We start from the raw sequence: 25,166 nt of genomic DNA, 5'->3' as shown, positions 1-25,166 counted from the left end.
AGAGTGGCTTCACAGCTGGCCTTTCTCTGAGCTGTATCCAGTGGCCTTGTTGAAAATCCACATCCTCTCCTTGCCTTATGATCTTCCATTAATTGTTTTTCTTTTCCTGTAAAATAGGTACAATTATTTTTTTCAGGTTTAACGGGTTACAAAGAAGCGTCCCCAGTATGACACTTGGAACTGCTATTTTGCGGATTGTGTCGTATTCTGAAAGACGGCCTGCAACCTTGGGACTGAGCCAAGCCCGGGGCTGTTCAATAGCGTTCTGTATCAAAGTCTTGGCTTCAACAAGCTCTGCTTCAGCCCCTGGCTCCAGCACCGTGTACTCATCTTTTCAGACCAGGAATAGCTTAACTGTTTACTGAGAGAGAGAGAAAGCTGTATAAAAAAAGCTTCAGATTTTTCCTTTCCCTATAGTTTAGCATATGCAGATGTTGGAATTATTGCACAGTGGGTTATGTTGGTAATGAGATGTAAATACATGTAGTAATTGAGAATATTGAATATTGCTGTTGTTTATCTCTGCCGGTCTAATGGGAGACTCGAGCTCATAAGGAAAAGCCTCTTATCTTTGATACAGGGTAAACATCAGGGATGATTATTACATAACAGAAACCTGATTGGATGGATGCCAAAGCCCCAGAAATTATTTATTGGTTTATGTTTAAGGTGACTAAAATAAATATATTCACTCTGATTACTTTCAAGAGATTTTGATTTCATTTTGTGGTGAGAAGTTTGCTTTTGTGGATGTTAGATTATCCAAATAGCACAGATGAGAACCCAATTAACTGGCATTGGTTAATCTACTGAACAAACAAATAATTCAAACTCCCTGTAGACGCCTTTTTAACAGCAAGGAAGCAAGAATTACAAAACAGACAAAGATAAAAAAACTAAAACTTGGTAACCATGGATATTGAGGCAATAGTCAGACATATTTTAATTTTCGGAAAACCTTTCACTACTGGAATTGTCTGTTAATAGTATTTACATACTCTACAGTTTATTCAAAACTAATCATACAGTTTCATATTGTTCTAACTAAGGGACTTGTTAATATCTTATGTATGGCTTTACCTTGTTTTACCTTTGTTTCACACTTTTATCCAGTCTGTGTTCTTACTTTTCTCCTCCAAGTTGGTTGTTATTAGAGTCGTGATTGCAGAATGGTTGTGAAAGCGGACAGATTGTCCTAAATCCCTCTTAGCCTCCTTGAGACCAAACATCGAGACTATCCCTGTCCAGCATATGGAAAACAGAATGATTGCACTCTGCTACATCAAGTATTACCACAAATTACACATATTGGCTAATAAACCTTTGCAAATTGCTGCCAGAAGCTTTCCTGAAATCTCTGCTAATTCTGAATGTGCAAATGGTATTTTTGCTTTAATTATCATACTTGAAATTAACATCCTGAAGGTGGGTTTCTTTAAGTGGAGATGGAATGTTATGTGTGAATGCTTTATCTTATTCTACCGATTCTGATCAAACCCCCACCTCATTGTGGACCCCCGCCCAACACACACACACACACACTAAGGAAAAAATAAATCACATATCCTCTGAAGTAGGAGAGGGCTGTTGATTTCACTTACTGTATATATGGCCACTGTGTTCATTTGCTAATCCCCATTTCGTGCATAATCACATTTTGTTTGGCTTAATACAATTCAGGTGTCTTTTCATATTAATTGAGCTTGCTAATTTAATTACGTCCTCTCTAGTATTGTTTTGGTTGACCGGAAATGACAGAGTTGTTGTTTAAGATGTATGATTCAAAAGGTATTGATTTCCCCAGAGCAATATTTTTAATCTATTGATGTTTCTTATTTTGCGTCTGTGACATGAATACAAGATAAATACTCAACATAGAACTTGCTAAAGGCACAATGGGTGTCAGCCTGATTGGAGTTGCTACCTCGGACAGTTTGTGACCAACTTGTACTGCCTGTTCTTTCTGACACACAGTTGTTCTTTCTTTAAAGTTGATAAAAGGTTTGCTCTAGAGCATTTATATAATCCTGTCAAATTTACAGGGTAAGAAAGATCAAATGAAAAATCAAGCAAATGCTTTTATGGCTCAGGGTTAGTCTCTTGAATAACAACAACAAAAGAACGTTTTCAGATCTCTGAAAAATAAAATGAAAATGTACACATGCGTGTACTTACTTGTCATTAAACCTCATCTGAACAAAAACATGTTACTCAAAATATATGTTTGAGCTTTACTAAGTATATTGTAATTAAATATAATTATGAATCAACCCCATACTTGGTAGAATAACAGAAGAAAAAAGTCAACATCTAACAATGTTCATAAAATTAAAAATGTATTACCGGAGTTGTCATTGTTATGTATATTGGTATTTTTCATAGTTACCATAATTTATGTATATAGGCAAACGTTTACATTTTAAAATATGTATCTTTATACGCATAACACAATATATTCTACATCTCAGACCATGAGGATTCGTATCTTAAGGTACGTTTCAGCTGGAATATCCAATTTGTTACTGATAGGCATCTTTGTGTATCTGCGCATATAATGAACACTATACAAAAATGCAGGAATCTGATATATGCTTCATACATTTTACCTTAGTATCTGAAAACAATAATAAATTGCATACCAAACGCACAGGCTGGTATGGAGGAAAATGCCTTGGTAACTGGTCTCCCTTAGCCCATTGCTTAATTGACATCAAAAGCACACTAGGTAATAGGATTCCTCTTCTTAGTCCCAAGCCTGGGGAATGACACAATATAATCCTTATCTTGTCCTGTACATTTAACAGCCTTGTAGCAGAGCCCTGAAAAATCTGTTTTGACTTTAAACTTGGTAGAATCTGAATGGTGTCAGCTACACTAACACTTGGGATTTTCGATTCTGTTTGAGAGCCAAGATGTTGAAAGGAAAAGTCATTTGCACTTTTGGCTTAAGCCTTTTACTGCCTTTTGACAAAGAGAGAGAAAGAAAAGTAGCAAAGAAACATGCAAGTGATAAATTAGCTGTACAGAGGAACAAGTTAGCTCAGGACTTGCATGCTGAAGGGGTCTGATACTTCCTTTCCTTGTATCGAATCATGTTTGAAACAGACCTAGTGATTGAGGGACACATTTCAACGTATTGGACACATTTATCACATTCACTTAGTCACCCTGTCATATGCTCGTGTGTTACCCATCTTCCCCAGAGCAACTAAATGCAGGAATTTAAGTTGTAGCATTTTCATTCTTTCTTCCCCAGTTAGGCTACATTTGCTCTAGTACAACAATAATGGCCACAGTGTGTTTTTCCTGTCTGATGTCTGTTGGCTTACGTTAGTAATATGATTCTCTTTATGGGGTTGTCTACAGTTTGAATGATGTGATCCTGGCCATTTGCTGATCTGCAAATTGGTACATCAAATGTCAAAATGCCTCCTGACATGTGGTTCATCAGCCAGTGGCCAAGTACCTTGGTGAAGTCTAGAATATTGCTGTGCCAATCTGTTTATTTCATCTATAGCACAAGTGACTAAGGGATTGATTTTGTCGGACATGTGAAGTGTGTTTGTGTAGCCAAACAGATAAGTATTGCCTACATATGTTTAATACATGTATTCTATACAACCTCCTAAAATATAAATAGATAGATAACCTAGATTGTGTATTTTTATTTATAGATTAAATTCGTTTCAGGCAATATGTACTGTGTGTAACCCTGCATTGATTTATTAATACAGTACCTTCTCAAAGGCTAAACCTTCCAACAAAGAAGCACTAAAGCCCATTAATGTGGACTGACAGTCTTCCAAATAGCAGTCATGCAACAGTCAGGCTGATCGGAATTGCATGTGCAGCTGGGGGGAGATGATTAACTGGTTTCCATTCAAAATATTCACAAATGACTGGCACGCCTCCATTAGCCAGGCAGGCACACACACTGGGATGCAGCTGCCAAAGCAGGTCTGGCTTCACTGCACGGAGCATGCAGAACAAATTCAGCAGTGATTCAAAATTAACACCTTCTGTTCAATACGTGATGGTAAGGTCAGGGATTTTCCTTTTTGAAGGGCTTAGAAGAAATGTAACATTTAAAGGTCTAGGAAAAGGGAGAGATTAATGCTACTTTCTGTTCTCGCAGCTCTCTGCGTGGTTTCTCACAGTTGTAGTCCCTTGCTTGTATAATTCCTATGCCTTTTCACTCCAGACTCCAAACATGATTTAAATGATGCAACATCAGTTGCGTTGAGTGTTGCACGTCATTCAAAGCATTAGAATTGGCATTTTCTGATGGGCGCGGCTAACATTTTATTGTCTCTGCCTGGCATCTGAAGTAACCAAATGCCTTTACATAACTCATGCTGCTTTGACATCACCCCTGCCAACAGTATCTTGGTGCAGTCATTAAGAATGCAAATACTGTACTGATGATTGAAGGAGGTGTCACTCAAATGGAACTGAGGCACAGTACCTGTGGAGAACTTTGAGACTAATAAGATCAAAGCTGTGAAATACCCCATCAGTATGCATGTGATACAACTCCATCCACCTGTTTTATGGTTTACAATGAATATTTCTCTCTGCCATGGATGCATAAAATAAGTATTAGGGTATATATTTCTTATTGTTAAAAAAATATTAATTGATTATTGATGCAGAAACAATAGTGAAATATGTTCAGGAAAGTTACATATACACATTCTTTAATCAGGGATGTCCTTTCAAAGTTGAGATTGATCAGATTAATTGATTCACATAGTGAGTACCTTGATTACCCACAGAGAAACCCACTGACCATAAAAACATGATTGTCTTGCCTGTTTTTCATGATTTGTTTAATCTTTAGTCAACATATCTGTGGATAGTTTGTGAGAAGTCTTCAGTTTTATTAGTCCTTTTTTATGGGTAGTTCCAAGAAGCAAATGCTATTGTGGGACCCCATGTATATCTGTTACATATGTGACTATCATGGTATTACTATAGGCTAGGAATGATACAACTGAACTGGAATGGAATGCATTGATATTGAACCCCTTCTAAAAACCATATATGGGAATTTGAGCTGAATATATACCTACAGTTACAATAATTGAATACAGTAAGTGCATATATACGTCATATGAATGATCAAGCCTCAATTTAGAAAAGTACAATTAATTTGACTTTCCTTTATGGAGAAAACATGGATGCCTTTGTGAAATCTTGCATTGAGTTCTAAGGAAGCTGCTATGGCCAAAATTAGCATGGAAACCTAAATCCAGCTGAAACATGCAGAATTTAATGTTGGGCATTAACCAATATCTGGTCTTCCCCATTGCGTGTATTTTTACACAGTACACAGTATCCTATCTGATTGTACAGAGAGACCCCCTTGATGACCAGCTGTTAGAGGCAGTTGCACATTGGTATCCAGGAGTTTTTGCTGGATAAGCCGTTTTATTCTACTACTTTAAATTTTCATATCGGGGGTTCCAAGAGTCGATGATTGTGTTATACGAACTTGGGGAATTTCTGGAAACTGAATAACATTTCTGCTCTTGCTGTACAGTACTTCAGCTCATCAAACACAAACTCTGAACATCCTTCCCTCAAAGACATCACATGTTGTATTGATCTGGTAGATAGCACATTTCTGGAGAAACACCTACTGTTTTTTTTTTACAGGAGAAAAGAAAATTAGACAATCTCTTACTTGGCCTACAGTCTGTAGGTGGACTTTCTCATGTTCTTACACTTGCATTAAGATGCAGCATATGGTTTTTGATACATGGAAGGAAAAGGGCTGGCATACCCATTGGGATTTATGGGTTATAAGTGCTTAGCCACAGCTGCGTTTCTATAGAAATATAAACTCAGAAGTTCTGCCTGAGCAATCCTGAAAGAGTTCTGCTAAGACCTTTTCTTGGCTTGCCCCCATAGGCATACACAACGCCAACAGTTTCCCTAGTTACGGGTTGATATTCAGTGCTGGGGAGTTTCAAGGTGAACCCTGACTTTTTTTTTGCAGCGTTAACAACTTATAGGGCTGGCTGGAACATTTTTCTGACCATTTCTTTTAGATAACACTCATCTTGCCCAGCAAATTTGTTCAATATATATATATATATATATATATATATATATATATCAGTTTATCAGCATTAGTCTCAAGTATCTATCAAATTAATTTATTTTAACATCAAAATGTGTAATTTGTAACATGCATTTTCCTTTTAATAGATTACTTTGTTCAGACTTGATTTTTGTTTTCTGGTTTTACTTTTGACGTGCTGAGAGTTTTAAAGGCTAATGTAGATGATGACATTGACTAAAACACATTGAACTGTATAATAGTGTTAACACATGATACTTTCCAAGGGGCAGAAAGGTGCAGTGCCAATTTGCTTCTGATTTATTTCAGCTGGATTACTTATTTGGTTAGGAAGGCAAACAATGTTCTAAATAGAAACAAAGATTACAGAGCACAGAAAACACAACAGGAAATAAACTCACTATGATAAAGCACTTGAAAAAAAACTGCTTCCGTAGGCTTTGTACTGAGTTTGTGACATTAGCAAGCACCATTAATCATTGCCACTTTCATTCATTTATTTTATGCATGCATATACGCTCCTGGTAGTATTTAATCAGTCTTTATAGCAAAAGGTTTCCTGAAATGAGCAAGGGGTTAACCTTTGACACCGGAACCCAATATATACACTCACCTAAAGGATTATTAGGAACACCATACTAATACTGTGTTTGACCCCCTTTCGCCTTCAGAACTGCCTTAATTCTACGTGGCATTGATTCAACAAGGTGCTGAAAGCATTCTTTAGAAATGTTGGCCCATATTGATAGGATAGCATCTTGCAGTTGATGGAGATTTGTGGGATGCACATCCAGGGCACGAAGCTCCCGTTCCACCACATCCCAAAGATAATCTATTGGGTTGAGATCTGGTGACTGTGGGGGCCAGTTTAGTACAGTGAACTCATTGTCATGTTCAAGAAACCAATTTGAAATGATTCGACCTTTGTGACATGGTGCATTATCCTGCTGGAAGTAGCCATCAGAGGATGGTTACATGGTGGTCATAAAGGGATGGACATGGTCAGAAACAATGCTCAGGTAGGCCGTGGCATTTAAACGATGCCCAATTGGCACTAAGGGGCCTAAAGTGTGCCAAGAAAACATCCCCCACACCATTACACCACCACCACCAGCCTGCACAGTGGTAACAAGGCATGATGGATCCATGTTCTCATTCTGTTTACGCCAAATTCTGACTCTACCATCTGAATGTCTCAACAGAAATCGAGACTCATCAGACCAGGCAACATTTTTCCAGTCTTCAACTGTCCAATTTTAGTGAGCTTGTGCAAATTGTAGCCTCTTTTTCCTATTTGTAGTGGAGATGAGTGGTACCCGGTGGGGTCTTCTGCTGTTGTAGCCCATCCGCCTCAAGGTTGTACGTGTTGTGGCTTCACAAATGCTTTGCTGCATACCTCGGTTGTAACGAGTGGTTATTTCAGTCAAAGTTGCTCTTCTATCAGCTTGAATCAGTCGGCCCATTCTCCTCTGACCTCTAGCATCAACAAGGCATTTTCGCCCACAGGACTGCCGCATACTGGATGTTTATCCCTTTTCACACCATTCTTTGTAAACCCTAGAAATGGTTGTGCGTGAAAATCCCAGTAACTGAGCAGATTGTGAAATACTCAGACCGGCCCGTCTGGCACCAACGACCATGCCACGCTCAAAATTGCTTAAATCACCTTTCTATCCCATTCAGACATTCAGTTTGGAGTTCAGGAGATTGTCTTGACCAGGACCACACCCCTAAATGCATTGAAGCAACTGCCATGTGATTGGTTGGTTAGATAATTGCATTAATGAGAAATTGAACAGGTGTTCCTAATAATCCTTTAGGTGAGTGTGTATATATATATATATTTACACATACACTGAATATTTTGTAAAATGTGCAGATGTAGTATTTGGGTGATTCATTCACTGTCTTCTGTAAATGTTTTTTTTATATAGATCTTGATTGCTTTGGATAGGTAGTTTTGTAAAGATGTCAAGAATCCAGTGACTACCCACACAATAATATTAATCAGATTAGGGAAGCGCTGCACAGTATGAATAAGAGTTATTAGATACTGAAAAGACATTGTGTGTAGCCTTGCCTGTACATTTCAAGGACATGACTGGAGTCCATAAAACAATGAAGATTATCTTTGGTGTCATATTTAGTTTCAACTATGTGCGCACTGGGTTACCCATAAGCCAATGGAATTAGTGTAATAAAGCCTTTGCATAGAATGCTTCTTTTGGACACATCATAAGTCAGGCAGCAATTGGAAAGAGTGAGTACGGAACCTGAACATAATCTCTAACGTGTAAAGTGTCTTTAAATAGATAGTTTCCATGAGGCCAATCCAACTTCCATCATTCTGTAACAAGCCTACTTGAAGGAGTGCTTGCAGAGAACATCTCAAACTCTCACATGTTTCTCCAAATTGTGTAATTTGTTTGCATTGGCTTTCGTCTGAAAATGCACCTTTGTGGTTTTGACTGTTTTTTGATGATAGAGTTATGTACTTTACATATAAATCCATTCTCATCATCAGAGAAAAAATAAGTACTTGAGCAGAAATAGCTATCAAACTGGTGAAATATGGTCAATTGATTATTATTGTATGCAAGAGCATCAAATCTCCCTTTAAAAATTGAGTTCAAATGTTGAATAATATTCCAAAATAAATCATCCATTTATACCATACCCTTCTTGATCATATCCCATACATACTTTTATTGTTGTTTCTTAAGATGTAACTGTTTAATTGCAAAATTAATTAATATACATACATTACGATACATAAACCGCAAGCATGCAGGAGAACAGAGATCGATCGAGCTACTTGTTTTGTTTTGGGTTGTTGACGTTTATAGATAGTCAGACAGATTGTGACATGTGCAATTGCAGTTTGAATAGGTTAGTTTTTATGTGGTGGTCAGGGAAGGTGTGGTCCTGTTGTTCCTGGGTAGTTGGTTCTACCCTAAGGGCATCTGGGAGGAGAATGAGTTGGTACCGGGGGTAGTGGAGTGGAGGAGTGAGATGAAATACCACCAGATACCCAGCAGAAGAGGAACAGACAAAACAAAAGGGGACAAATGAGGGATTGGAGGTAGTGGTGGATTGATGGTGATTAAAATGATATACATGTATTAGGTAAATCTAAATTATTTTGCAGTTGTATTAACTATATAATATTCCAACCCCCTACCCTCAATACAGTAGATTGTCTCCTGTGTTCTGCTGAAAATGATTGTTCGGAGGCATCTCTTCCTAATCCACTGATTGCTACTGTGTTCAAACAAGAAATCGGTTTAAAACCAGCAGTTCCCTTGTAAATTCACCACTTGTCATGGATAATCTCCAATAAAGAACACCCACTGTGAGACTGTAAAATATATTGACTTCTTTCACTTAGTGTGGGAGCTGTTCCAGATTCCAAAGGGTTGAAGTCTGATATTTTCTACTGCAGAAAATGCAATGTGTATTTAACCAATCGCGTGCTTGTGCTGTTCTTTTACTACCCTCCTCTCTCACTTTTTCAAATGTTTTCACCATTTTTAACAGAGCTTAATTGATACCCCAAACAAAACAGGCATAATGGAAAATAGTGGAGAGGGAATTTAATTGAAATCTGCTTTTTCTAATGCTCATTGTGTTTCACCATTAACTATACTCTGCATTTTCTACACAAAAGGATGCTGACAATTGTACTGGTTTTGTTTGGTTTAATTTGTTTTGTTTTCTATCTTTCCTTTATTTTTTACCGAAACTAAGATAGGTGTGAGAAATAACTGAGGGAAATGGAAGAGCAGAAAGTGACAGACAGTTGCATTAGTACTCCCCAGCACCACTTTGAGAGGTTTATAAAGTGCATGCTGTATAGTTGCAGTTTGTTTCAGTGAATTCGAGTATTTTGTCAGTTTTGGTGCATGTTAAATATAATTATGTCTTTATATCTCGAATGATACCTTCAATAGTCTTCCCTTGAATATTTATATTGCTTTAATAGTCAATTCCAACAAAGAAATTAGAAAAAAAAAGATGCCAGGTGATCTTTTTTATGTAGCGCAGAGTGAAGTTAGAGCTCACTGCGGAAATAGAGAAGTCTAATGCACAGCACAAAGATGTGAAGCCTAACAGAGAGGAATGGTGACATTTCAATCTAACCCCAAACAGCCTATTAGGAAGGGAAGAATATGTTGAAAACAATGAATTTCACATCTGGGCACTTCCTTCTGCTTTGCTTTACACGAGTCTGTACTATAGCTCTGTAGTGGCCTCATGTGGTAATCGGGCATATTGATTTTCATGCATCATGTAATCTTGTAAACTACTAAATGCACATATTTTTATTGTTATATAAAGGTAATTTAATAATTGTACCATATGTCTCACTTGGTAGTGCTAGTTGTTTTATTATATATTTTTCTATTAGCAGTGATTCATTATTGTACATTAAAATAATGCAAAGTAAGGTAATTGTAGATACAATTTGTTTTAGCCTAGCACAGTATTCAGACTTGACATGCTCAGTTTGATTCACAATTCAATAGTTTATTGTTTTGTGTTTTTTTTTTTTCATGTTAGGTGTTAACAGATATAAGTTTCTGGCAATTAGATAGATATATGCTTAGTTGAATACACAAGCTGTCCCATATACTAAACTAAATGCTATATTTTGAGAAGAAAATAAGATATCCTAAGACAGAACAGTCACAGAGTGATCCCTATACATACTTCTTAAAGCAGTCTCTCTCTCTCAGCAAAAAAAAAGTGTTTTGTTTCAGCTGCACCCCACCGTGTCACGAGATTTATTGCAATCTCTCAAGATATTCTGGGATGACGGCTTTGTATCTGTGATTTGCCCTACTGTCAGATGGTAATCCGCTTGTTCTTTGGAGGATGAACTTGGCAGACTCCTGAGCGTGAACCTATTTTTTTGACCAAGCTTAAATTAGGAAAGACATAATAAAGCCCTGATACTCATAAGCATATTTCAGATGGATGCATCACAATAAAGATATTGAGTACAATTGAGGAAATGTAATGTCCAATGAGAGATTTGTAAGCACTAATTAAGTATGCAATTACAGAGAGTACTGAAAGTTTTAGGTTTAAGAGGTCCTGGTTGTGAGCATGAAGTGGCCCAGTTCAAGCCATAGTTTTTCATAAATCAACAGGTGATATCAATTAAACTCACATTCTATTATTATTTGTTTATCATTTAAACTGGGATTGCCACCTGAAAGAGGCATATAAAATCTACACAAATGAGAATGAAAAGAGACTTTTGTTTGAGCTGTATGGGTTCGTCTGTCTCCACTGCAGTACACATGTCATGCCTTTCACCTTATTAATCATGCAACAGCACATTACTTTTATCGTGTTAGCTCCTTGAAGAGCATAGAGGGCAACCACTCTTCTAAAATAATCTAGTATGTTATCTGTGCATCACTGGCAGTTTGTTTGCAGCACCACAGAGTGACTTTTGTTTTGTTGCGCTAGGTAAAGCAATTCTCATTATCTGTCAGGAAACCTTGAGGTTTTTGTAGGAGCACTCAATGTCTGTCTGGGAACAGCTGAAATGCTATATTTGGATGGCAGTAGACAATAGGAATGAATGGCTGTTGATTTATATATATATATATATATATATATATATATATATATATATATATATATATATATATATATATAGTCCGCTAAAGTAAACTATTATTCCTCAAACTATATAGTCCAGTCTGTCATGAAAAAGTATTACTAAAGAGGAGATGAATATTCAGGTTTTTTTTTTATAGTGATAAGTTAGGTTTAACAATAATGCACTGACCAAACTTATTTGCTGGTGACTTTTTATTAGATTTTTGATACCCTATATTTAAGATTTAAAGTTCTACAAAGAGCAACTGGTTAAAACCTGCTTCCGTGCCCGCTTCATCTTCCGATTCTGAATGGCAGCCTATTTTTAAATATTATTTTTAGTTCTTGAGTCAGACAGAGAGAGATTGGTAAATTCACCAACATTTTTAGAATTAATAATCGTACAGCCTTCTCCAGGTCATAACAAGAAATAAGACTAAATCTTCATGAATCACAATCAAAAATCTCTACAGCTAAATGGTCTGATTTCTAGGCCAGATCTGTTTGTTGAATTGTAGCTCCTGTGAGCTGTCCAAGGTGCTGATTCCTTTCTTATATGAAGTGTTTGAATAGAAAGGGTAATAACAAATCTGAAAAACTGGGAAAAAGTACCACTCTCATGGCAATAAATACCGTTGTCTGTCTAAATATTTACGGTTATGGCTGCTATAGTACCTTAGTTCTGCTGGTTCTGTTTGACCTCTGATGTGCATACTCTCTTAAGTATATCTTTTTTGTCCTGATGTTATTTGTGATCTGTGCTGGTGTGTTATGGGTCAAATTGTTTTGAAACGCAGTATTTTTGTCATCTGTTATGAAGATACTAATGGCACACAGATGGGCTCTGAATAGGATCTTTGGGTGCTATTGTGTCCTTCTGCAAAGATGGATGTTTGGTGTTGAAATGATTTCACTGCCTGGATTTGAGGGGAATTAACTTTGGCAATGGCTGTGCGGAGCTGATTTATTCTCAGAGCTTTGCAGGAGCCAGAGAGGTGTCCTCTCGGGCATTCAACATACATATTAAGTTTTCTTAACATGACAGAAAGAGGGAAAAATAACGACATGCAGTTTTGGTTTTCTCTTGCAGGTAGTTCTGCTAATCTCACCTGTCGGGCCTTTTTTGGATACAGTGGAGATGTGAGCCCTTTAATATACTGGATGAAGGGCGAGAAGTTCATTGAAGATCTGGATGAAAACCATGTTCAAGAAAGCGAAATCAGGTAGGTGAATTTCTTTAAAAAATAAAAAATAATTAATGGTTCTCCTTTGTTAAAGAATGCAATGAGCTGTATTGAATTTCCTTGACATATTTGATGTATGAATTGTGCAGTATTGTGATATATACTGCAAGTGCACCTTTTTCTGTGAAAGACAAAAAGCATAATTCGGATAAAACAGTTAATAATGAAAAAGCATCTGAACAAGTCAGGCTCCCAAAGGACTCTTATAGTAAGTACATTTGCAAATTCTCCGACTATTTGTCAGCATATTAAAAGTCAGATCTTTAAACTAATGGTGTTACATTTACTGCTCCTGGTAGGGTGCCATTGTATCTTTTTGAAAACCTTGAAATATGACATAGTAAAAGTTAACCTTATAAACAAGAGAAAGGAGGCTGAAACTCAATTAATGAAAAGCACACAACATATAAAATATATTCAATAGTATGTGTGTGTGCATGTATGGGTTTAAGTGCCTCAAACAGCATTTTGATTCATGTTTATGCAGGGAAGCCAGAAAGAGTGGTACCACATTAATTCAGATGGACAGCAGGAGTGGCCGCCTGTGTCAGAGAGAACAGATTCTCAGATTCCTCATTGTTTTTCATGGTCTGTTCACATTGTGGGGGGGTAGGTTGCAGTTAGTTTTGCAAGCGGTCTAGTGAACACAATTTGATTGGCATTTGATCCGAGTCCATCCAAAGAAGTGTTCCTGGACGGTTTCATAAACAGTTAAGAGATATAAAAGAAACATATAAGAGATCTGGACATTGTAATTTGCACTTATGTCACACTGGATAAGGGCATCTGCCAAGAAAAAAAAAAAAAATAAATAATAATAATAATAATAATAATAATAATAATAATAATAATAATAATAATAATAATTTAAACTAACTTTTATTCAAAAATGTCCTTCACATGCTTATTAGTATTAGTACACAGGTTACATTCTGCATGTGTGGGTGTTTAAACAGTTTTACAGTATAACAAGATGCAATACAAGACAATGAATGTATCTGGTCCATTATGCCCACAAATTTAGTAGAGGTGGCTTGATTACAGCAATATAAACAACTCGATTGAGTCTTCTGAAAGCACCAAAGTGAACCACTTAAACTCCAGTTAATTTCCAAATGGCATTTGTGTACATTGGCACTCAAGGAAAGTTTTAAAAACCCATACATCGATACTTCCTTTCAAACCAAACAAACCAAATGGAGGCCATTTGAAATTAATCCAGTGTGAATGTGATCTACCATCTGGAAAAAGAATATGTATTTGATCATTAGGAAGAGCTGTCACTCGTCATAGAAAAAGGCAGACATTTAAAAGCACAGTGTTTGTGACATTTCAAAAAAGAAATGCAGGATAGGATGAATACAGACATGCTATATCAATAATACATGTGTTTTAGGGCTGAAGTATCTGAAATCTTTCCTTTGCTTTCCTGTTTGGTTTAATATAGCATTTTTCAGTTTGGATTTTTTCAATTGGTGTTCCATTGAGTGATATCAGCTTTACTTGCCCTGACCAATGTTAAGAGAATAAAACTGGAATAAAGGCAAAGCCATAACTGCTAGACTTGAATATTACACAATTTATAAGGCTTATTCCTCTGTATGTATGTCACTATTAAAAAATGTTTTGCTTTTGAAGCCTCACCAACAGTATTTTGCAGGTTATATAGGTCCATCAGATAAAAAATTGTAGGTGATTTTGCTTTTCAGCGTTTATCCTTGGATCTGTTTCCTATAGCGCTCTGTCTCGCACTGTAGCAACGCATCATTGGAATGTCTTTTGCTGAGGTGTTTGCCTGAATGCTGATCTGAAGTTGAAGTTTGTTGGCAGCAGTAGGTAGAATTCCTGTTTGTACTCAGGGCTCGGCTATAGCTAAATGGTTACTGTAACTCAGATCAATGCGTTTTAAGCACATCCCTACATTATTATCTAGGTGTTTTGTTATCAGGATAATGCTATTAGGCATTTGGATCCCTTTACTCTGGCTGTGCCTCAGTTTGGTATCTGAAAATGTTTGAGAATAGCCCTAGATCTTAATCCATAATCACTATAAAATGCATATATGATAATGTACAGCCAGCCCAATTCCACAGTGTAGAATTACAGTAACAATCATGCATCAGGATGTGTACGTGTTATACATTAATGCAGTATGTGATACGCAGACTCCTGCTTCATTAAAATGAACACCCATGTATAGTGGAATTGCCCCATTAACTGCTGTACACGAGAATGTGCATCACTCACTGCAGAAGACCAAGTAATCAGGTTGTGTTTGCTGTTTGTGTTTAGCCTTTTATTGTGGTAGTTTGTATACATGTTATTCCTTACCCAAGGCTACTAATTTCAATACAGCAGGGTCTCAGATACAAAATACTTACAGGGACCACTGCAATGCTGTTTTCTTGTGTTTGACAATTAAATACTAAGCCCTTTCTGCTTATATTAATTATTTGGCATCCAGACATCAAATCCATTTATCTGAGACAAACAGCACTTAATGAGGCTTTCATTTCATAATACAACCCCCTCCTGCACCCCCAACCCCCATACCAATACACAATAAATTAAAGTTTGTTTACAGGTTAATGTGAACAAGAGAGCTGTGAACATTAAAATTAGTGACATTTAAAACAACTTTGTTGGTTGTTTAGCTCACTGGAGCATTCAAATTGTGGTACCACCCACTGGAGAATAAAACAGGGAAAAGCAATTAGAAACTTAAAAATGGATACGAAAAGTAAGTCGGCTATTGTGCATGCTGTGTGACTGAGGTGATTGTAGTGGACAGGCTAGGAGGACCTTGGAGTCGGCTGTCTGTTTTTTGTGTTTTTTCTGGTAATTCGTAATAAAGGCCCTCACAACATCCCTGAGCATAGATTAATGAAAAAAAGGTAAGGCCAGCTGACTTGTTGAGGTGTGTTTCTAGTGTGCAGTAGCGGCCTCGTGGCTTCAGTTTTACATTGGCCAGAGAAGTCAACATCAACATCAACCATGCTGTTTTGTGTTTGGTCTTTGCTTAATTTTTTATATAAATGTGTTATTTTATTCTGAAGGTAGACTGGCTTTACCTTCTCTTTGTGTTAACGTAAATTAAATTACATTTCAATGGGGCTGTCAAGTTCAATGTACATTTTTAATTTCAGATTACAATTACATATGCATACATGCTAACAGAAGTCTCAGTGTGGTAGGCTAAATGTCTTTGCCTAAAGATCCATTGAAACTATTTAAGTGTATTGATTAAAAAAACGAATTGCTTTACAAAGCTAGGGCCATAAATTCTAATTTCTGTTAAGAAGACAAGGGCATTGTAAGCATGTGGTTCGGATTTGGAAATTAACTTAGTAAACCTAAATACAATAATCTAAATAATGAACAAACACTTCAGTATAAATTGAATTACAGTGAAGTCAGCTTTATTTAATACATGCTTTTATTGTGTTTTCTGACTGCAAAAGTTAAGATTATTGTACATATTATATACCCATACCAGACTAGGAAATACCTCATGCTGGTGAATTGAATATCACCTCCTCTATTTAAAATTATTTTCAATTTAATAAAGAGAAACTGCAAATGTTTTATAATGATTTAAATGGATAACAGCATGCTATGAATTTCAAATACAATTTAATTATCTCTAGCCAGTGGAAATATGCATAATACAATTACATGTTCCAGCCTTTAAATAAAGCAGTTTAAAAAGTTTCATACTTTCAAGTATGAATTTAATTTCATCTAAATGTTTTCTGTCCATTATTGACAAATTTCCAATCATATTTAAATATATACTGGGATAAAAATAACATACCTTACAAATGAATAATGCAGCCAGCACCATCAGGAGAAGAATGAAAAAATAAGGCATATATCTGTAGCTTTTATACGTTTCAAAAGACAAAGGAGAATGTAAGTGCACATACACATATATGCTGACATAACAATCTTTCCTGGAGCCTGACCTTCAACCCATTTGCCCTGTGAAGTGTACAGGTGGGAGGACTGACCATAATGCATGAAAGCTCCCCAGAGAGATTCTGAGAAACTCAGCAGAGACACTTTCAATACTTGCAGCCACTCAAGTGCATTTGGATTAACAGGCTAGCAATCATCGGTCTGGAAACGCTAGATTCGCCTATCAGACTCCATCAAAGGGATCAAGAACATGCAATTTGGGTTGTTAACACAGGAACCGAGTAAATAGAGGAAGGGTGGGGGGAGCACTTTTATCTGATGAAACCAGTCTCAACACAGTTGTTCTTTTTGTGTTTTGGTCAATTAAGGGAAAACTCTATGCCAAAAGATTCACTTAGCATACAGGTGAATGTATGATTTCTTGTATTATGGAGATGCACCCCGCAGCTTTAATGAATGCTGATGAGGACCCATTTCTTTTGTTTTGTTTATTTTGTTCATTTATGGTTCTGTTGCCAGTTTTTCTCATACCCATACAGGGATTGTGAGGCCTCAAACAGGACGTAAAATGGCTGGTTATGTCTCTTTGTGCAATTCCAGCCCAAACCTTGATCATTTGAATATAGGTAGATAGACAGACAGACCGATAAAACAGCAGACAGACATATTTGGGAGTGTAAGGCTTGTCAAGGCCTAGACATTTATTTTCTCTTTTCTTTCAAATGTTATGTTATGAAGCAAAACCCCCCATTCATCCAGCAATTGTTGGTGTTACTAAATGTTATTTAAAATGAGTCACTGACTTCAAAAGTCATATAAACAAATATGAAAGGATGAGCACAGTATGAGGAAGCTGGAATCTTTGTATGTACTTTTTTATGGTTGGCACTCCAATTTAATGGCCAATATTTCTTCCGCGGAGCAAACATAAGAAACTGTCTACAGCTCTGAAAGGGTCCTGAAAGTCATCCTGAACGCCTGCATCTGGTAAATGTCTGGAAGCTCCTTCAGAACCATTCATGGATAATCAACCCTATTTGATGTAGATTGGGGACATCAAAGGGAAGGCTTGTCCTAGGGGAACTGGTGTTTTCTGCGAAGCTCTCAGTCATTATTCCCTCAGCCACAAGAGTGATGGATGCTTAGATTTCAACCAACAACAGAAGAAGCTTAGATTTTCAGAGTGATAGTGGTTTTCTTATTGCTGACTTCGGTTTGATTGTAATGTGCAATGTTGAACTTCTTGGCATTGGGAACTACTTCTTCCTTCTGTCATGTATGTAACTGCATATTTATTGTTGCCTGTATTTGTACCCTTCATGCAACAATAACGTAAAGCTAACGCACCAGTGACAGTGCAGGTTTACATTAAGCATCTTTTCTACATAAATAAATCAAAATTACTAATAGTGCCAGGCATTCCTCTGGGATTTTTCTTCATACAGAACCTCTTTAGCTCATAGGCATCTGTGTTTAGTTCATTCTGTTGTGACAAAATATGCTATACTCTCTTAGCCATTCAGGTGTCGAGTTGGTGCTTCACATTATTATCCCGCTAGAAACTTAATTTGAAATTTGACAATAGTGCTAGACTTTATGGCTAGAATTGCCTGGTATATAGCCGTGGACATCTTTATAATAGGTCCTACTGTTGGATCTGGGATGTTCATCTTCTTATGAATGTTTTTTTAAAGCTATCACTAGACACGTGGAGGTCATTAACTTTTTGTCTGAGATGTTTCCTCATGATGTCTAATACATTGCATTACTGTAGTACTGACTGTGTGGAAATTTACTTTATAAACTGCAATCAAGGTGACTTCCAAGATCTCCTCTTAACTTCCATAGCTTTTGTGAAACTACCACATACTCAAAAAGCAGTGTAGGATTATATTTACAGCATTTTTCTCAGCAAATGCAAAGGCTATACAGTGGAACAATGTGTGTTTAGAAATAATTCTAACTATTTTTCACACAGATGTAATTGATAAATATAAAAAAAATGTATTTTATGTACAACCCGTTTTGTTGAATTATCATTTACATTGGATTTTGTCTTGTTAAATCAAATTAAAGTTACATTGTGTTAAGGGTTTGAATGCATTTCCAGAATCATTTATTTTTGTATTTATATGCCACTAAATGGAAGGTTTAAATGGAAGGTTTTTGATATGTTTCCATTTTTCATACTTTGGGAATACATGACAAATAAATGGGCTTAACATCTATAATAGTGAAAGGAAACTTTTTAAAGTATGAAAGATATGACCTATGATGATGTAGAATTGTTAAGCTTTCACCTTCACATTTAACACCAGTCGTAAAATACATGTTAAGACACACATGACTTGGTCTGGTCTTTAAAAAGCTATAAGTTGAGATTTATTCTTCATTTTAAGGCCTTTGTCCCTGCCTGACTGACCAGAAGATGGAGAAGTATGGTACTATAGATGCAAAAAAAATGGGATCAGGGTAAAACAATGTGCCCTGGGTCTCTTTCCTTGGGAGAACAGAAAAGCTCAATCAAATCTTCCTTTACTCCTTTTTAATTTTGCATGGAAACAGAAAAAACGTTACAAACTTGAAATCGAAAGGCTGACTGATGTAAAGAGGCAAGCTCTGTGACACAGGCTTTTTGTCTTTTCATCTGAATGAAACACACATGAATTCTAATGATGTAGGATGCCATTGCTCTCACAGTCTTGTTCCCCTGTGGTGACACTCAGCTTGTCCGATGGATGGCCTTATGGTAGTGGTTCCAAAATCTTGCCCTCAAGGGTCACTATGCAGCATGTTTTATTGACACCTTTAAATAACAAGATGCTTAAGATGGCGAAAGGTGTTAAATTGGTTCAATTAGGTAATTAATTAGATCAGTTCAGTTCAGAGGAGAGACAGAATGAAAGCAGACCTTCAGTGCTTATTACACAGTCACACCTCTGACACATGGCATTGTAAGAAAGCAACTTCGAGAGAAATGGGCATATCAAGCACACTGAAACAATGGTCAAGTGTTGTCATTGTTTGAGAACAACAATTTGTGGTTCCTTTCATAAAGTTCCCAGTCATTTCTCTAGATTTCCCAATGGGAAACCTTTTCATATCTGGAGGAAGTGTTTGAATGGTGTTTTGATTGACAAAATTTGAAAGAAACATAGATAAGGGGGTTGTGTTTTTTTCTCTCTGTCAGAACATCAACTGAACATAGGTACAAATGAATGTCAGATTAGGTTTTTAAAACAAATGCTAGTATTTAAAACAATTATTTTCTAATTAATCAACGATTGACAGATAATGAATGTATACAAGTGACATACAAGTGTATACGTGTGGATAGAAGTATACAGGAACAAGTGCTGTGTGAGAAAGTTCTTGCAATAGAATTTCTGAAGTTATTTGATATGTTATGTATATCAAAGTGGAGCAGTTAATTAAACTTCCTCCTTTTCCAGTGTATGAGTACCATTCCCCTAATTACTGTGAAAAATGCTAATTGCTCCTTGAGCTGAGTAATACAGGGACACATTCTCTTTCTGAGCCTCAGAAATGTGTGTATGTGTCTCTGCCTTCGTTCCTGAAGAGTCACAAAATTGGTTTGCTCAGTTGCCACCTAAGGAATCCCCTGATAGTGTTTCTAATTCTCCTAATCACTGCTGCCACCTTTACATTTTATGGACTTGTAATTGGAAAGCAGAAGGGTGCTGTATAAGAGCATGTCACTGTAACAGGTAATTATTAAACACACATCCGGATACACATTATTTTGATTCTATACCCATTCTCTAATGTGCTGGCTACAAGACGAGATTAACTGTTATTAAACACAATCGACTCCTTGAGGGAAGCGGGCACAGTTACCTCAGGACAAACAGGTCTTTATCCCAGATTATTCACATTATTAACAAGAATAATTTGATATTAACATAAAGGGATAACAATGCTGAAAATTGGGCTAAATATAAAGGAAAGATAAAATAACCTTGCAGTGTGTTTGCATTTCTTTGGTATATTCCCTGCTGGAAACATTCATTTTCTTTATCGAGAGTATTTTTTCACTGCTACTTTGTTACCATGGCAGCAGCTATAAAAAGAACGAGCACTATTCCTATTAAGTACATTTTTTTGGTTTGTTTGTTTGTTGTTGATTTTTCTCAGAAGGTAGAAGCGAAAGTGTTCTTGTTGATAATTGAAGTATTTGAATTACTGTACTACTGAAAGTGTATTGTCCATTAATGTATCATCAAATCTTGATTTAACATGGCTTTACCAATTATTAAATGACATTGAGTTGCTTGTTGATTATTTTCTGCTACATTACGATTCAACTAGATTGCTTATTTCATATTGAATAATATGCAATTTTGATACCACAAGCAAGAAGGCCTCTTTAAAGAAGAATATCATAATTTCTGTCCTTTTTAATGTCCTTGAATAATCTACAGTAATAAACTCAATTTTCTATGTAATTACTCTGTAATGTTTATTAGTATTATTTAATTTGTGTAAACAGTATGATTAAGCAAGAATAATGATTGTAAAACCTGATTCAATTCGTTTTTGGTGCAATGCCCTTTTTATTATTTTATTCATCCAAGACAGTCGCACACAGTCGCTTCATACTGTATACTGAGCCTATTTCTCTTTCTTAAACCTTTAAATGATCTAACAAAGCTTTTAACCTTGTTTTGATTGATTTTGTATCACCTTCTATGTAATTTGAACACAGATTCCCCCCCCAAAAAAAAAGAAAACACAATCACACACGCAAACAGTCAATTGTATTGTAACTGTAATTTTGTTCTCGTACTTTGCCTGATTGTTGTGTGTTGTACTAAAATGCATATTAAATAATTTTCTCATAATCAGAATCACATGAATAAGCAAGTAGTGACATGGAAATAAACACTGATAATGATCTGTATGGCTCTTACTACCAGGCTTGGACCAAATAATAGAAAATTAAAAAGAAAACCAATCCACCTGTAAATATCATATGAAAGCGTAATACATGATGGAGGTTTACAAAGCAGGAATCCTTTTTCTGGAATCTTGCTGTCAATTGGCAAAATGGTAAATTGCAAATTGGTTCCAGGGCCAGCCTGTATTATGGATTAAAATTAAAATGTATAATTTAAGGTTTTTGTTTCAAAACTTTACCTTTGTTCATGAGAACAAAACTCATATATGTTTTTTTTTCTCCTTTACAGGGTTATTAGAGAGCATCTCGGAGAACAAGAAGTGTCCATTTCACTCACAATTGACTCGGTGGAAGAGGGTGACCTAGGGAATTATTCCTGCTATGTGGAAAACGGCAACGGGAGACGTCAAGCCAGCATTCTATTACACAAAAGGGGTAAAACAAATACATGAACATATAACGTGTATATATATATATATATATATATATATATATATATATATATATATATATATATACACACATTATAGTCTTTGCTTGAGACTATATTGCATGTTCTCTGTTCTGTTATCTGGATTTTGAGTCACAGTGCTTGATAGAAGATGGAAGATGGAACAAAAAAATTAGAAATAGTTCAATCTGATCATAAGCACAGGCTATCCAAATGGTTGTGTGGGATTTATCTGTTTATCTGTTGTGGTAGATTAAACTAACCCTACAAGAAAATTATATTCTGTGTTTTCTCAGGGGTGGTTTAAATCGGAATTGAAACATTTCCAAAAGAATATACATTGTTTCAAGAGTGAAGGACAAAGCAAAAAACAACAATAGTCTGTTTTGAAAGTAAGCCACATTTTGTGAACGTGAAGTCCTGTGCTTAAGGGGCCTTTAATCAAGATGTTTGCTTTTACAGAAAATAGAATATATTGTATGAGACTTTTTCATTAGGTAGACATAGTACCAGCAGGATACAAATAAACAGCTTTCTTTTTACATATATTAATATATAAACATCTTGGCATGCATATATTAATGGGATCTGACTTTTAATGTCTGTTGCTGGCTCCTTTTGAAGGGTACTCGGTAAGGCTGTTGGACAGAGTCTAATATCTGTGCTATAAACATGTTTGGTAGGTAAGAGCATTTATTTAAATTGTACTGGCCTTTATTGTTCATCAAGAGGCATATACCAGTTTAGGCACCCACATCATAATGCCATTGGAGTTTAATTCCAGTAACATATCAATAATGGTTTAATGCAGTCAGAAAATGGTCATGCTTAATGGAGATCATTTTTACATTTAGAAAAAGTACAAAGTTGAATAATGTTGTAATTATTACTTTACTAATGTACTCAACATTCTTGAAAACTTTTATTTCAGCCAACAAATTGTTGACTTGGTCATTTAGCAATGAGATTTGAAACAGTCCTATACATTATTTATTAATTTATTTATTTTTATTTGTGTGTGTGTGTGTGTGTGTTGCTTATAGTTTTTCAAACTATGTGGACTTCCTGCAGGAGGGCTCAAATACTGGATCTTTGAGTCCATTCCATCTTACAATTTTACCATAACCAGCCTATTTGTTGTTTGGCTAAATTATAATGAATTACATTTGTAATTACATAAATTACCGTACCAAAGATCTGTACTGGAATGGATCAGAAGCTCCACTATTTGCAAGTTGATCCTTACTTACTGATTGCAATTAAATGGCTGAATTTATTAGGTAACGAGGCAATTTAATACAGAAAACCAGACGAACATTAATTCAAGTTCTTAAAAACAGCACACTTTTTTAAACAAAATGTTGTTGGAAGCTTGTTCCGTTGGAATCCTGGTCTCACAATTACTCCAGCTCCTCAGTGTGACCCCTACAGCAATTCACCATGCATTGTGCTCTGACATACAATGCCAAACATTGTATCCTTTTCATAACCCACAGCTTCAACATGACAACATTTATGGATCATCCTTTTCCTCCAGCATACCTGGGAACTGGTCATGTGATTCTTGTACATTTCATAGTTGATGCTCCAAAGCAGTTTCCGGTGCTAAGGACTAGTCTAAAGTACAGTTGTGGTCACATCTGCAACTGGACCACAGTAAAAATAAATAAAAACCAAAGCAATTGTCAGAATAAATCTGAAGACGTTAATGCCCTGTCACAGTTTTGAATATTGTTATGTTTTATTGCCAAGGACAATCATCGCCCAAGCTTTAATGCATGTTAAGCCATTGGTTTGCTATTCTTTTGGGTTGGGAAAGTACCCTTTTTTCTATAAATGGTTTAACGAGCATATACTGTGTATGTTGTACACATTGTATTTTATTATACATTTCTTCTTATCTAATCAGGTTCCATTAAGATTACCTCTACCGTATTTTTTTTTACCTGAATGTTTTATATGATGGTCAATTTCGTAAATGGTTTGTTTTTGAGATAAAACTACAGGCGCAACATGGAGAGCACTATTGTTTATTGTCTTTATTATCGGATAATCCCAGGAATTTTCTAAAATGTTTAATAAAAAAAGTCATCACTGTGTATTCATCCTCTCATTCCACTATTTTGCAACACCACCAAATCACATTGTACAAAGACCCCCAAGTGTGACCAAGGTGACCTTTGTAGTAAAACACTGGTAAAATAAACCACGGAAGCCCTGGATTTAATTATTACAATTATTATTAATTATCCACATCATTATATTTTGGTGTGATATTCTTTCCTGTTGTTGAACCTTGATTTAAAAGCATTTGATGTGTTGTGTTAACTCAGTCAGTTATCCATGAAAAGAATAAGAACTATATTCCTTGTTAGCTTTATGTGTTTTGTTTTTACACTGTTAGGTTTTTTGATTGTTTTGTTTTAGTTTTTTTAGATTTTTGCAATTCTTGCAATGATGCGTTGTTCCTTAACAAGAGCTTTGTTCCCTTTTTATGAAGGTTTCCCTTTCCCCCTTTTTTAAAAACTGAATCTCTGCAGTTGTCTGTATTATTCCAATGAAACCTTTTAATTGTTATCACCCTATCATCCTGTGCCACATTTTTTTAAGGTGCAGAACTATTTTTTTACTGGTTACTGGTAAGCAAAGCGGTTTCTTGCCAAAATAAAATACGGAGTTAGCAGTTGTGCATACATTTGCATAGTAATTTTTTTTCCCCTTTTAAACTTCCAGCTTTTGCAAAAGCTTTGAAGGCAGTCCATTTCCATTTAATTTAATATATGAAAGGATTTATTCTGAGCAGCATATCTTGAAAATAAACTTTTTGGAGATTATTCTGGCCTCTAGAATTGAAACATTTTCTTCCTGCACTCAGCCACAGAGACCACCGTATATTTTTGATGTTCTTTGTGAATTCATGATGCAGTATTCATGATT

At 36.0% G+C, this 25,166-nt stretch overlaps 1 protein-coding gene across 2 annotated transcripts in view; it reads left to right on the top strand.

The window, feature by feature from the left end:
• il1rapl1a (interleukin 1 receptor accessory protein-like 1a) overlaps positions 1-25,166 on the top strand; it is a 213,169-nt gene that overhangs the window by 157,392 nt on the left and 30,611 nt on the right. For both annotated transcript variants that reach the window (XM_066706222.1, XM_066706221.1), the window contains exons 3-4: positions 12,789-12,921; positions 22,068-22,213. In XM_066706222.1, coding sequence (XP_066562319.1) covers positions 12,860-12,921; positions 22,068-22,213 — 208 coding nt within the window. In that variant the 5' untranslated portion in view covers positions 12,789-12,859. The remainder of the gene's footprint in view (positions 1-12,788; positions 12,922-22,067; positions 22,214-25,166) is intronic.

The sequence above is a fragment of the Amia ocellicauda genome, chromosome 6, assembly GCF_036373705.1.
Source record: "Amia ocellicauda isolate fAmiCal2 chromosome 6, fAmiCal2.hap1, whole genome shotgun sequence".
In the NCBI taxonomy this organism is placed as follows: domain Eukaryota; kingdom Metazoa; phylum Chordata; class Actinopteri; order Amiiformes; family Amiidae; genus Amia; species Amia ocellicauda.
This window is presented reverse-complemented; position numbering and strand designations above follow the sequence as displayed.